The 14,761-nt window shown below is 34.7% G+C and overlaps 1 protein-coding gene across 1 annotated transcript in view; it reads right to left on the minus strand.

Moving 5' to 3' along the window:
- Window positions 1–14,761, minus strand: part of PSMD1 (proteasome 26S subunit, non-ATPase 1) — an 89,096-nt gene that overhangs the window by 20,824 nt on the left and 53,511 nt on the right. The window contains exons 17-18 of the mRNA XM_017679753.3: window positions 8,758–8,872; window positions 5,427–5,543 (exon numbers count right to left, since the gene is read on the minus strand). Coding sequence (XP_017535242.1) covers window positions 5,427–5,543; window positions 8,758–8,872 — 232 coding nt within the window. The remainder of the gene's footprint in view (window positions 1–5,426; window positions 5,544–8,757; window positions 8,873–14,761) is intronic.

Below are 14,761 nucleotides of genomic sequence, written 5' to 3' on the forward strand. Positions count from 1 at the left end.
CTGGTTCAACAGGTCAAATTCCTTTGATTCTGAACTTATTTTAGATGAACACTTACATTACCTTATATAGGATGGAAATTTTATGTTCTAAAGGTTTACGAACTATTTCATGAACTTACAAAAAGAAACACTGGACAAAGCGTACGTTATAAGGAAGAATTTAAATATAAAAGGTACCCAAAATAATAGGAAAATATCAATGAAACTGAAAGATAGATTTAAAAAATGCAAATATATAATGGGCTTATCCAATTAAGTAGACTATTTAAAAAGCTAGTTGCTGTATATTATTTAAAAAGTTTTTTTCCTCACAATTTAATATTTAAGCAGCAGTAACTTAATTCTCATTATTAACATTCTTCATAAAGAATTATTGTTAGTAGCTTAGGATAGTAGGTTAGTAGGTTAGGATACCACTCTTATATGTCAGATAGCAAAATAAAGGATGGGGAGAAGGTAATAAAGCTCCTTGGAGTCATTTTTCTTGGTACCCATCACCTGGCCATGTCTCTTCCTGTCTGTTTTTTTTCTGTTTTCCTGGATATAGAAATGTAGCTGCCTATCAGGGATCAGTTTTAGAGTTTTTTTTCTTTTCTCTTGTTATGACATTATACTTTCTTTTAATATTTCAACTATAGGACTATAATTCCTTCCATGAAATCCTTGAGGCAAGATGAATTTTGGAATTCAGAATTTAGAAAGCTAACATGGTGTACATACTGTAAGTTATGACATACTCTCAGTGGAATGTGGGGGCAACATCCTATAATCAAACAAATTAATATTCTGAAGCAGCATAATGACTAAATATTTACACTATATAAGCTAAAGACTATAAATGAGTTCACAATAGGCCAGGTTCTGTGGCCAAATTAAACCTTAAAAACAAACAAACCTCTTCTAGTGTTCAGAGCTTTACAAGTTTTGAAATTGCAGATTAAGGGCTATGAACTTATATGATTTCTTTGTGGCTAGCTCCTAAATCTTTCTCAGTTCTGGCTTTTTTCATAGGCTCTCATCATATTTCCAGCTGATTTGCTTTCATCTCAAACTCAACATGCCTAAAATGAAGATCTTTATTCTTCTCTCAAGATATTCCTGTCAATGCTGTTATGATTTACCCATTATCAATATCCCAAATGATGTTTTCAGCTCTCTTGTCAATTTTATTAATATTATTTTGTTCATGGTAGTTGCTTGCAGCCCTTTCTTTACATTACCACTGACACCATTTGAGTCCAAGTCCCTATATTAAGGCAATAGTATGGTAACATAGATTACTATTTACAAATGTGTTATGCCATAAAGTATCACCTCTAATATAAAATTTCATGCTTGTAATTCCATCTTATAAGATCACATATTTCTCTACAGAAATATTCCTAGGTTACCATGATGGCTCACAAAAGCCTAATCTACTCAAACTGTAATTTATTTTAGAACACAAAAGCTTATCAGGGGTGGCCATATACAATCCTACTTCCAAAAGGGTACGTATCAGTGGTGGAAGTTTCGCCTGTAGCAAGCCTTAGGCCAGATGATATTAGGCTAGAAAACAGCACCAGAGCCTATTCTTACACTGTAATATTCTAATCTGATTCCCTATATAATACTTATAATGTACATGTTCAAATAACTGCTAAAGGTGTATTTCATTTAACAAGAAAAACAATAGGTCCTTCATAAAGAGTAGAATTGGGATCTTGAGAGAAAATAGCTCCAAAGACCTACAGAAGGACATTATTATAACTAAATCATTCTGAACTTCTGGTCTAAGGGCTTTCTAAATTGTGTTTGTAATCACAGACACACGTATATGGGGATGTATGCATGTTTCTGGGTTTTTGTGAGAGTAAGAAACTGACAGAACAAAAGCAACGTTGTACTGGACTTACTTAAACTAAGACCATAATGCATACATTTAAGTGTTAAGACAGCAATCTATAAAAGGATGTGACACATATTGTGATCACATAAAAAAGATTTCCTTTGGAAATTTCCATTGTGGATCTCATAAAATATCTCAGAAATGTCCCTTCTGGATTCTTTTCAGGAAGGGTTATAATCTTGAAATTAATACTTGATCTTTGATTTCAAGGCATTTCCACTTTACTGCTTGGACTGGCTTGCAACCTTGTGACTAGGACCCAGTATCCTTCAGAACTTACTTCTCTTCAAGCTTGTTAACAGCTTTTTCTTTTCCCCAAAATGTCACCTACCACCTCAAAAGAACATCAATGTTGTCTTGTTGGCAATTATCACATAAAAGAGAGATGATATAAGTTATAGTCCACAAATGTCTTTACCATGTGGCTTGATAGCAGAAAACAATGAAACAACTTAAAGAATTCATGAGCTGATTATCAATTTCACTCTAAGGGATAATGTTTCCTGAAAGAACAATTTAGTTCTACAGCATCACACACACTTTTGCTTTTACAGTAAGTGGGGAACACACTTAACTTTCCCCACCAAGTTAAATTAATGGCAAAGGCTATCAGCCATAATTGCATTTCAACATTCTTAATCAAAACCCAAGATTCTGATATAACCTGAAGATGAAAGTGTGCCCCATAGATTCCTATCAGTTAAGATCTGGTTTAACAATATTTCATGGAATGATTTAAAAAAATACTAATTATTTTAATTGCTATATATTTTTATTTTTTCTAAATATGAAAAAGTTTTTTTTTTTTGAGAGGGCATCTCTCATATTTATTGATCAAATGGTTGTTAACAACAATAAAATTCTGTATAGGGGGGTCAATGCTCAATGCACAATCATTAATCCATCTCAAGCCTAATTCTCGTCAGTCTCCAATCTTCTGAAGCATAACGAACAAGTTCTTACATGGTGAACGAGTTCTTACATAGTGAATAAGTTCTTACATGGTGAACAGTACAAGGGCAGTCATCACAGAAACTTTCGGTTTTGATCACGCATTATGAACTATAAACCATCAGGTCAAATATGAATATTCGTTTGATTTTTATACTTGATTTATATGTGGATCCCACATTTCTCCCTTTATTATTATTATTTTTATTTTTAATAAAATGCTGAAGTGGTAGGTAGATGCAAGATAAAGTTAGAAAACATAGTTTAGTGTTGTAAGAGAGCAATTGTAGATGATGAGGTGTGTGCCTGTAGACTATGTGCTAATCCGAGCTAGACAAGGGCAATAAAACATCCATGGATGCAGAAGCTTTCTCTCAAAACGGGGGGGTGGGGTGGGGGTGGGCGGGGGAGGTTCTAAGCTTCACCACTGTTGTTCCCCGATTTCTCACCTGATGGCCCCCCTGCGACTGTGCCTGTCTTAGGTTGTTCCTCCCTTGAGGAATCTTACCCGTCTCTGGCTAACCAATCATCTTCCGGGGCCATACAGGGAAATGTAAAGTTGGTAAGTGAGAGAGAAGCCATAAATATGAAAAAGTTTTAATTATTTGTTAGAATAAATGAATAAATAGTTGAATGTTTTTTTCAAACTACAGAGACTACCTTTCTCTACCCTCATTTCAAAGGACTCTGCCATTGCTGGTTGAGAGCTTATGTTTGTAAAATCCGTGAAACCCTATAGCAAAGTATGGAAGGTTGTAAAATATTTGTCTTGCTCACAATAAAAATAACCTGAAAGCAGCATGTGAGGTGTCCGTATATATTATCATTCGGGAGGTACATTCCCAAACATCCTTCTTTAATGACGTTACTAGGTTGGATAACCTCCTGCTGATAAAGGTCAGTAGATCAAAAGGAGAAATAAAAGATGCAAGAGCTACTCATATTATAACTGCTGTATATAAAAACAAAAGCCAAGAAGAAATGTGGTCTGTTTGAAAAGATGTTTACATTCTAGAAGATAAAATATATTAAGTAATATGTTATTAAAACAGATGAGAAGTCTGGTTCTATCTTTGTAATATCCAATATTTGGAAGTCTTAAAAATTATTTTGCCAGAGAAAGCAGCACTGGATAAAGTAAACAAAATGATAGCAACTGTTTAGAAACTGAAATCTATTAAACAAAGTTCCATAGAATGAGAATGAATAATCAATGAGTTCTGGAAATTCTTCTCTTTCCAACCCTCTCCCACCCATCTACTTGACTGAAAATAGGGTGTTTCTACATCTGCCTGAAGAGGCAGAAGACAGTTATGCCAATGCTGTTTTTTCCATTGTCAATTTTTCTGACTGCTGCTTATACAGGTGCATAATTAATGCCGTAACTTTAAGAAATAAAAGATCTGAAATTACTGCATAACATAGGCACACCTATTTAATACATCAAACATGATAATTTTTAGTAGATGTAAATAAGATCCATGCATTTTTCTGTTTCTCAATAAAATAAGAAGTTTTGGATGAGGTGCCAAGATTGATTGGGTATCAAACACTAACATGAGATCTGAGAGACTGAATTGAGGAAATTTGAAAATAGATGTCTCAACAGAGAATAACTGTACTATTTAAGGTGAGGATTTAACAATATAAGAATATGGGTAACTGCTGAACCACTGTGTTGTATACTTGAAACCAATATAAGATTGTATATCAACTGTACTTCAATAAAAAAAAATAGATGTCTCAAAATCTGTTATGAAGTCATCCTCATGTTATGTGAGGACTGGATTGTAGGAGGATGTGTGAAGAGGATTTCTATGGGGAAAGCTGGGCTGAGTCTTTCCCTCTCACTCCAAGACTAGAGATGGCTTCAGAGAGACCACCTGGAGAGTTTAATATGAGCAGTGGTCACTGTGCACTGACATCTCGCACATGTGAGAGGCAGTAGCTACTGACTGAGGCACCAGCAGAGAGACAGACACACAGAGAGGGGCAGAGAGGGAGAGAGAGAAGGAGGGGCAGGCATTATACTCCTACCTGCAGAAAGAACAAAACATATGCGGACAGATGTGGATCAAGGGGGAAAGAAAGTCATCCTGGAACCACCTGAAACGCTGCTAAGGAAGAAATGATATTCTAACAGAGAACCTGGATGTACTCATTTCTCAATGGAGACTGTAATCACTAAATAAACTGATTGTAGACTTTTTATTACCTTGGAATGATGGGTCAAAAAAGTCATGGACCACCTGAGTTTGCATCCTCCATTAGAGGAACAAGTTACGCACTGAATACATTTTAAAGGGAGAGTAGGAGGCAAAAATTAAAGTTAACTTTTAATATTTCATCAACCCATGAATTCTAATGTTTCAGGTATGGCTATATAGTTGAATTAACAAAGTGGCCTTAAATCTGCAAAAAATGCAATTAAAGAGTATTATACATTTAAGGTTTTTCCATTCTCCTATCTCTTTGCTTCCTGTGAGTTTAGTTGTCACTGTATTTGAGGTAAAAGTGTCCTCAGAAGAAGACAAGTTACTAAAGAAAAAACCCAGCTCCTTTCTAGAATATTTTTTTGTTTGCTCACCTTTGGACAAGTGATTTCAGTCTGCTGGATCATGATAAGAGCTGAAGCGATGAGAGCTCCTTGCCTCACATAGTTCACAGGGTCATTTGTCATTGGTTCCAGCAAATTAATTGCTTCCTGAAAGCATTAAAAAAACCCACAAATTTTGAAAGTTGATATAGCTGGATTTTCAAATTAGTTACTGTCATTCTCAGCCTATATTTTCATCTAACATTGTAATAAGTTAATTTGAGACTTGGAAGTAATAGTTCAAAATTTGGCATGCTAAAAGTTTCAATATAATGGATAGCAAGTAAAAAGGAAGCTTATAGAACAGGAGTGCTCTTGTCTTAAGGTCAAAGAGATCAAAAAGAAAGTAAGAGAAACTGGGATGTCTGATAAACATCAATTCTTTTCCAGGCCCAGTGGTAGGTATTTTACATCTTTTATCCTATATAATCCTCTTAATCCAAAAAAAACACAACCCAAAAAACCCAAAGCCACCCCTGCCCCCCCAAAAACAAAACCCAACAATACAGAACAATCTTTGTAACAAAGAAATAGGAAGGGGAAGAATTTTCCCCAAGTTCCATAAGTAGTAAACTCAGGCCAGTCTGATTCTGAAACCTGTATCAAGTATCCAACTTCCTTTAAATGGGTATGGTAAAGTCTTAGATGATTTTTATAAGACCTATTTAAAAACTAAATTGAAACAAAAAAAACAACAACAAAGGGAAACAAAACTCCCAAAACAAAAAGGAAGATAATACTTGCTATAGAATGGTAAAACAAATTAAAGCAACTAGGACTAGAACTGATGTCATGGTTACACTTCACAAAGCCACATGTGATGGGATTTTCCAAAATGTTTACCAGGATTTCCCCAATATTGTGTTCTTCAGAATATCAGTTCTATGAAAAAAGGATTCCTTGGTTAAATAAATTTGGGAGCTCTTACATTTGTCTTGCAGATTCAAAATGTATGTAGCTTATTAAAGGCTCTAGGAATCAAAAGCTCCAGGAAGCCTTATTAAAGAAATTATTCCAACTTTATCCCAGCATTTGTCCACTGTACTTGACCAAACACTCTTTTGCCCCATACAACTTGTACTTATACCCTGTAGGACTTTTGTTAAGTACCACTTTATAACACCCCCTTATAAGGTCGTTAGGTGGGTATAAATCTGGAGGAACAGAACAATGGGCTTTTAAGATTATCAGATTTATTTCTTAATACATTATGTCATTTCTCAAATATCCTTTGTTTCAAGGTAAAAGGAAGAATAAATTGAATCCTTTTATTGGGAAAATGACTTCTTTACTTGTGGATTACTGATTTATTTTTAACATCTAAGCTATTCACAGATTTTCTTTCTCCCCATTTCACTGAAAAAATGTAGTGACATGTGCGACATTGTACAACAGTTTTTCAAACATTATTCACATATTGACAATATTGTTTATGAAGCAGTCCTAGTAAAAGTATAACCAATTTTCCAACTTATAAAAGACATTAACTTGGCTTTGGAGGTATGTGGTATAACCTCAAGGATATATTTTAGAATAAAGACAAGTTTCAGGTTTTTAAGAAACAAAAATAATTAAAGCACTAAACCTCAGCTGGATAGGTATTGATACATAGACCATGCAAACTACCTAGAAATAAAACAGACTTGTTTAGTATGAGTAGTAAGACTTTTTAATTAAATTAACTTGTCAGAAGCTGTGTCTCAAAGAACATTTGCTCCTAGATATCATATTAAGTTCAGAATAATCTGGAAAGAAAAAAATTTAATTTACATTTAGCTTATGAGGCCTGATACAAACGCCTACCAAAGACCTGATGGGGAAAATATTTAATAAAACATCCAACTATATTTTCCCCTTGTTTATAGAACAGATACATCCAGGGAAAAAATGAAGGGCAATTTCTATAAAATACATTTTATATACACAATGATATTCTAATAAAATTTAAGATAGATTCTCACATAAGAAATTCTCCCCTAAGAGAAATGAAAACATTTTAAAAACAAAACTCTTGTGAGGGTAGAAACCATGTCCAACGTGTTTACCATCATATCTTTAAATGGTCTTCCCTCTATCAATTCATTCGACAAGTATTTACTGAAAATTTACTATGCACCAGGTCTGACTTCAGACTTAGCAATGAACATTCCGTTCTCAGGCACTTTGTATTTCAGCATAGAGGAGACAGACATTAAATAAACAGATATAAAATATGTCATGTGGTGATGCTGTGAAGAAAAATAAAGCAGGGCATGGAGAATGAATAAGAGTATTGGGAGGGGGTATCTCCCTATAAACTTTCTTGTCACATGCAGCGAAAATGCCTATTTTAATTCCTAGATTCAATAATGTTTTATTTGACTAGAAAAATTTATTTGTATCTAATCTAATACCCTTGGAGAAAAGACCAAGCAAATTAAAAGTTAATTCCTAGAATCAATCAACAGATTAATAACTGTGCTTTACTTTAGACAAGAGATGATAAAAAAGTGACTCCTCTTCTCTGGTGTAAAGACCCTGGGCACATAACCTGCATATGCTCTCGTTCTTTATGCTCCCATTGTTGTTATGCCCTCTCTGTCTCTGGTTAAAAGAAAAGTTCACCTTTTGGGGAGGTGGCCAAGGTGAGTGAGTATGTGCTATGGAAGGCAAATTTATGATTATGTCATTGCTGTGAATCAAGAATATTTGCTCTTTAAGCAGTAATATACTTCTTTATGAATCTCATGATGAATTATGTGACTAGAAAAGTTTATTTGTATTCAATCTAATATGCTGAGAGAATTTTTAAATCATCAACTTGTCTACCTGACTCTCTTGTCATTTTAAAAATAACTGGTTACCTATTATGTTTGTGATGAAAAAACAGGCAAATAGCAGTTATGTGATTTGCTTAAAATGGAAAAAAAAAATAATCAAACTGAATTGATTTTGGTGGCTTCAGACAACCTTTATTTCCACAACAGTAATTAAACAAACTAAACATGTGAAATAGCCATGTAAAATGACCAGAGTAATTCTTTAAAGAAAAAAATATTCTATCACCTTTTTTTTAAAGAAATCAATGTGTTCAAAAAGAAATTCAGCAGCATTGTTTCCAGTATAGACATACATGTAACTTTTTTTTGTTGGTGATTTGTTTTTAAACAGCTTTGAGCAATTCAGCGTAGTAAAGTAGGGAAATTCTAGGAAACTTTGTGGGGCAAGTTGAATCTTGCAGATCACAGAACACTTGCATTTTTATAGCTGTTACATAAACTTTTCTGTAAGGAAAACCAGTCTGGCGCCAGGAAAGAACTGACCCCATTGATTTGGGCTTTACCTTGTTTCCTGTACCGGCACAGCAGATGCCCAGGGCCATGGCAGCTCCGTAGCGCACATGTGGGTTGTAACTCTCCGACAACAACGACACAACACTGGGGCACTGTTCAGGGGTCCTGATTAGAAATAGAGAAAGTGAAGGCAGTGTTACAGGTAACATATTTTAAATCAAGAGGAAAGAATTTCACTAATTTTTAAAATGTTCTAGGAAACACAGTTCTATTTAACACAGAAGTTGCAAAATTAAAAATCTCCCACAGAATACTAATTATTGATATTAGAAAGCTATCTTCAACATTCAGAGAGTAAATGCAGAGAAAGAGAAAAGTTATGGTAATTCCTCAACCACACAATTCTGCATTATAGCATTAGTCACCCTCTAGTGCCTCTTACCTAGTGGGGGATAACCGTAACGGTGTGAGGGGCACACAGCTCTACACTCTACACTCTCCATTCTTACACTTCTGCTTACTCTGTGTTTTCTTCCCAAAGACAAGAGTCATTTATAATGAGACCCCAGGATATTTTCAAGGCTGCATGAGATTTAAATCTCCTAGAATTACTCTGTTTGAATAGCAAACTGGTGAATAAGCCTTGGTAATAAGGAAATTCAATTTTTTGTGTGGGTTGGTAAGAATAGGGAAATTGTTTTTCATCCATTTCATACTTGCAGCAAAGAAAAAACAAGACAGCCTTGATGAATGAAGTACCTGACCTCATCTTTAAAAGACCATCTTGTTAAAGTGGTTCCCCTTGAGGGGCAGTAGGATGAGGGTAGTAACTACGAGAGTGTAAGGGGAGTTTTTGGAAGGCTGGTAATGATCTTGGCAGCACAGCTGTGTTCAGCTGTGAAAATTCAAGTTGCAGGCTAATGATTATGTGCATTTTTTGGATGTATATTAATTACACTTCAATTAAAATAAAAAAACACTATCCATATATTACATTTCAATGGTTTTTTTTAAAGACTATCTTGTGAATGAAGGCAGAAAAAATATTCTATCATCTTTTTTTAAAGAAATCAATGTTTTCAAAAAGAAATTCAGACCAATTCAAATCAATAATTCTATGACGGAATTGTCCTCTAGCCTCAAACTCCAGTGAAGTATAGCCAACTTAATAACCACTGTCTATAAAAGTGGAGTTTTGTTATAAGGGAAGATTGGATTATTTCCTCTTATAACAGATGCAATCACTCTTTTTCAAAAATGTTCTCAGTGTGACTAAGCTATTTAGTATGAGTAATTTGGAAATAATACTGATGGCAACAATATACCAGTTTGGTGTTGTGAAAAAAGTGACAAACTAGGAAACAGAAGATCTGGGTTCTAGTCTTCGTTTTGCTAATTTCTTACTACTTGATATTGGGCAAGTCACATTTGTTTTCTGTAATTAGAGATAACTTGACATTCTAATGACAGGAATAATACAAAAACAAATGGGAAAGTAACTAAAAATACAGTAATAAATATGGCTTTCAGTTAATACATACTGAGGTAAATAACATAAGTTAATAAGAAGCCATAAAATCAAAAACCCATGTTTCTGGTTTCTGCTCTGTATCTAAATAATTGGGATCATTTAGGTTCAATTAATCAAACACTCTGGAGTCCTTTCCCCATCTGAAAAAAGAAGGAATGGGACTAGAAATTCCATAAGATCTGTAAAATAAGTTTACAATTCTATGGCTTTTAGAAATCAATCAATCATCAAGGGATTTACTTACTTATTTATTTATTGTAAGGTATCACTGATAAACAATCTTATGAAGGTTTCACACGAGCAACATTGTGGTTACTACATTCACCCATGTTATCGAGTCCCCCCCACCCCCACCCCATTGCAGTCACTGTCCATCAGCGTAGTAGGATGCTATAGAATCACTACTTTTCTTCTCTGTGCTATATTGCCTTCCCCATGACCCGCCTACATTAAGTGTATTAATCATAACGTCCTTTAATCCCTTTCTCCCTTCCTCTCCACCCCCACCCTCCCCTACCCCCTTCCCTAGTGTCTGTGAGTCTGCTGCTGTTCTGTTCCTTTTGTTTTGCTTTGTTCTTATACTCCACAAATGAGTGAAACTATTTGGTACTTGTCTTTCTCTGCCTGGCTTATTTCACTGAACATAATACCCTCTAGCTCCATCCATGTTGCAAATGGTAGGATTTGTTTTTTTCTTATGGCTGAGTAGTATTTCAATGTGTCTATGTACCACACCTTTATCCACTCATCTACTGATGGACACTTAGGCTGCTTCCATATCTTGGCTATTGTAAATAGTGCTGTGATAAACAGGGGTGCACATGTCTTTTTGAATCTGGGATCTTGTTTTCTTTGGGTAAATTCCTAGGAGTGGAATTCCTGGGTCAAATGGTATTCCTATTTTGAGTTTTTTGAGGAACCTTCATATTGCTTTCCACAATGGCTGAACTAATTTACAATCCTACCAAAGTGTAGGAGGGTTCCCTGTTCTCCACAGCCTTGCCAGCATTTGTTGTTCCTTGCCTTTTGGATGTTGGCCATCCTAACTGGTGTGAGGTGATCTAATCATAAAAGGTTTTAAATTGGTGTTCATTATTATAAGATATTACCTCATTAAGAAATACTCTTATGAAATAAAAATAAAATTTAAAGTGATTATTATTTACACCAAAGAGGTTGAAATTGTTCCACAGCTTGTAGTTGATAGCATCATTATTTACCTTTTATTTTTCATTCCTGTTAGGCTAAGAACTTAAAGCTCTGTCCATAATTTGACACCCAAATCCTTTAACAAACTAAAGCATTTTGGTCACCTGATTACAAATAAAACTACTTAAAACTGAACAGGTCTCAAGGGCCAAGGGCTGAGATTATATCTTCTATTATTTTTTATTGCCCATAAATTATTAGCACAATACTAGATATTAAAGATAAAATAATTTTTACTACTTAGTGAATGACAAAGGGAGCAAAACTAAGTTTTTATTCTAAACCAACAAGTATTTTCTACTAGGTTCGAGTCCTATTGGTTAACCAGTGGGAAAACTATCAAGCCCTTCCCTATTCTCCTTGCCCCTCAAGTTTATAACTCAGCTAGATGATCAAACAAGGGAGAGTTAACAAGTACCTGTGACTGTTACTTCATACAGGCTGAGTGTTTTTTAAATTTTATGTGCTTTCAAGTTCCCAGCAGAGACCAGCTAGGGAAGGCCTGCTTTAAAAAGTGAAACACACACTGAAGTAACTAAGTTCTGATTTGCTATTTTAATAAAATTTGTTGGTTTGCGGTGGCTAATAGTCATCTTGCTATGTTACTATTTGTACAAATCCTCCACAGAGCAGTAATTGTGCAAGGGCATTGCACACATCACTGCCATATCATCCAATAAACGGCACGTATGAATTCCTTTCTTTCAATATACTGGCTATTAACTACTGATTTTGTGCATCCTCAACATTAAATCGTATTAATAAATCAAGGTGCTTTCAAGCATATGGCATCTTTTTTCTAATCTATCTTCACTAGAAGAGGAAAAATAGAGCAATGTATATATAGGCAGAAACACTGTTATAAGCACATGGGGTCCCATCACAGTGGGAATTTGGTGAGGCCATAAATCTCAGGGTACTCCCTTGGCAGAATTACAAACTTATAATTCTCATTAATTAATTAATTGCCACAGGATTAACATAATGACAGTAATTTATAATACAGCCCTTTCTTTTACATCCTATCAACACATCAAAAACCTGAGCAGCATCCTGAATTTCAAAGTGCCCACTGAATGTCTTGAGCTAAATATACCACAAACACCTCAATCAACATACAGAATTTCACAGCAAGAGGCAACCCTCCCTAACCTGCTTCTCTTCCCACCAGGACCAATTCATCCTGCACACCCAGGAACCTCACTTCTTTCATCATTCTATTCCCTCACTCACCACATCTTATCTGCCACTAAGTCAAGTGAAACCCTTAAATTTTATTGTTTCCATTGCATGTTTCAGGCTCTAATCATCTCTCACTGGAAATAATAGTGATTCCTTAAATGATCTCTCTGCCTCCTTTCCCTCTGTTTTCAGTTTGCTGTGGTAGAGAGAACATGGGCTTGGAATCAGAAAGACCTGGATTCCAATTCTAGTGCAGCCATTTATTAACAGAGAGGCAATCACTAAATTTCTCTGAGCCTTAATTGTTTCATCCACAAAATGGTATCTACTCCATCTTACTCACACTGGGGAGAGCTGGTATCGTGACAAAACAGAATACTATAGCATAATCCCTGAAATCTGGATGCATAACTAAAACTGCCTTTGGATCAGAACCAGGAATTTGGTCACTACTGCTGCATTATGGGCTCTTATTTTTAAAAAAGGTAAGGTAACTCATGCCCAAAAGTTCATTCAAAACAAAATAAAACAAGCTGGATATTAACCCTAGAAAGCTGGTTAATATTCAGGGTTCTGACCTCCAGATGTCCTCATCAACTTCTAGGGGACTTACGGTACACAGAACACTTACCTGCTGCTTGGCTGTAGCAAGGGAAGGATATTCTAGGGAAAACTGACTCATAGCAAAGAGCTTATCCTAAATGTATTTTAAAACTTCATTTATTTTATGATCCTCACTTGTTAAAAAAGTATTACACTTAGAATAGGGCATTAATAATTTCATGAGGTTTAGAAAAAATTTCACTGGGGAACAAATATGCTGGGAGCCTAATGTAGAGCTTTACCTAGTTGACTACCATAAAGACTGAAAAAGGCTGTGAGGGCTATAAACTCAAAAGCACATAAAAAAATTCTTGTAAGTTTCTCAGTCTAATAACAATTCCAACTCTGATAGATTCTTCAGAAAGTGTTAAGACAAGAAATGACAAATTCCTTAATAAATTAGCTTAGACATTCAATCTTTTCAAGGGCACAATAAAACCATAATATTCTATGTTTACTTCAATTTTTCAGCAGGCAGCTCTAAAAAGATTAAAGAATCTTTCTAAGCAATGATTAGTATGCAAACATTCACTGAAGGCAAAATTTTTCCACATTAATCTTTATCCAAACATATACATATATACAATATATATGTATTTTACAGTTAATAAATTACAGTTAATAAATGAAATATAATTGTATCATCACCATTCTGCAGCCTGAAATGAATTAATGGACCCCAGCATAATTATCAGTGTGTACTAGCATCATGAAAAGAGAAACTAGACCTATGTGTACTGCAAGCCCTACCCCTCCAAAAACAAAAAAAAAAAAAGAGAAAGAGAAAGAGAAGCAAGAAAAAGTGAACCTGGATGCTCAATGCGACTAAGCCTCTAGATCCAACCATCAATTTACAGGAAATATAGAAGACCAAAAAACACATATTGTTACACATAGGGATGCAATAAGCAACATCCATGCTGTGGAAACTTGACAGTAATAATGGACTGATTTCTTCAATAAATATACTTTAAGGAAGAAAAAAAAAAGTGTCAAGGCAAGGCAAGAGATATATTACAAATTAAAAAAAAGTACACCAAATATTTTATAACAGTCCATTAGGCTTTCTTTCAATTATTTTAGATAATTCTGACACTCCCTAAATCTTAGTTTTTCTATATAAACATTTATATCTTAGATAACATCACAAAATAACTCCTATAGTTTGTTATAATACCCTTGGATCAGCATTTACAACAAAGTATTTAAATAACTAGTCCCTATCAGCAATAAAAGCTCATCTCTATGTGTCCAAGAACATATTTAGAAAAATAAATGTCTAGAATGGCCAAGTCACAGGATAACATGAGTTTTGTTTTACTGAGTGGGGGAAGGTAGAATGCAAGGAACTCAATACTTGGGAAACAATTTTACTAGCATAGAACGTGTTACCTATGACTTAGCTTTTTCACATATTTGTATTTTGATACGTTGAATGTAAAAGTATATTTACTGAGACAATTACAAATTTGCTGGCTATATTTGTTTTTAACAATGCTTTGAGTGTTTTGGCAACTTTCCTTGGTCTC

The sequence above is a fragment of the Manis javanica genome, chromosome 12 (assembly GCF_040802235.1).
Source record: "Manis javanica isolate MJ-LG chromosome 12, MJ_LKY, whole genome shotgun sequence".
Lineage (NCBI taxonomy): Eukaryota > Metazoa > Chordata > Mammalia > Pholidota > Manidae > Manis > Manis javanica.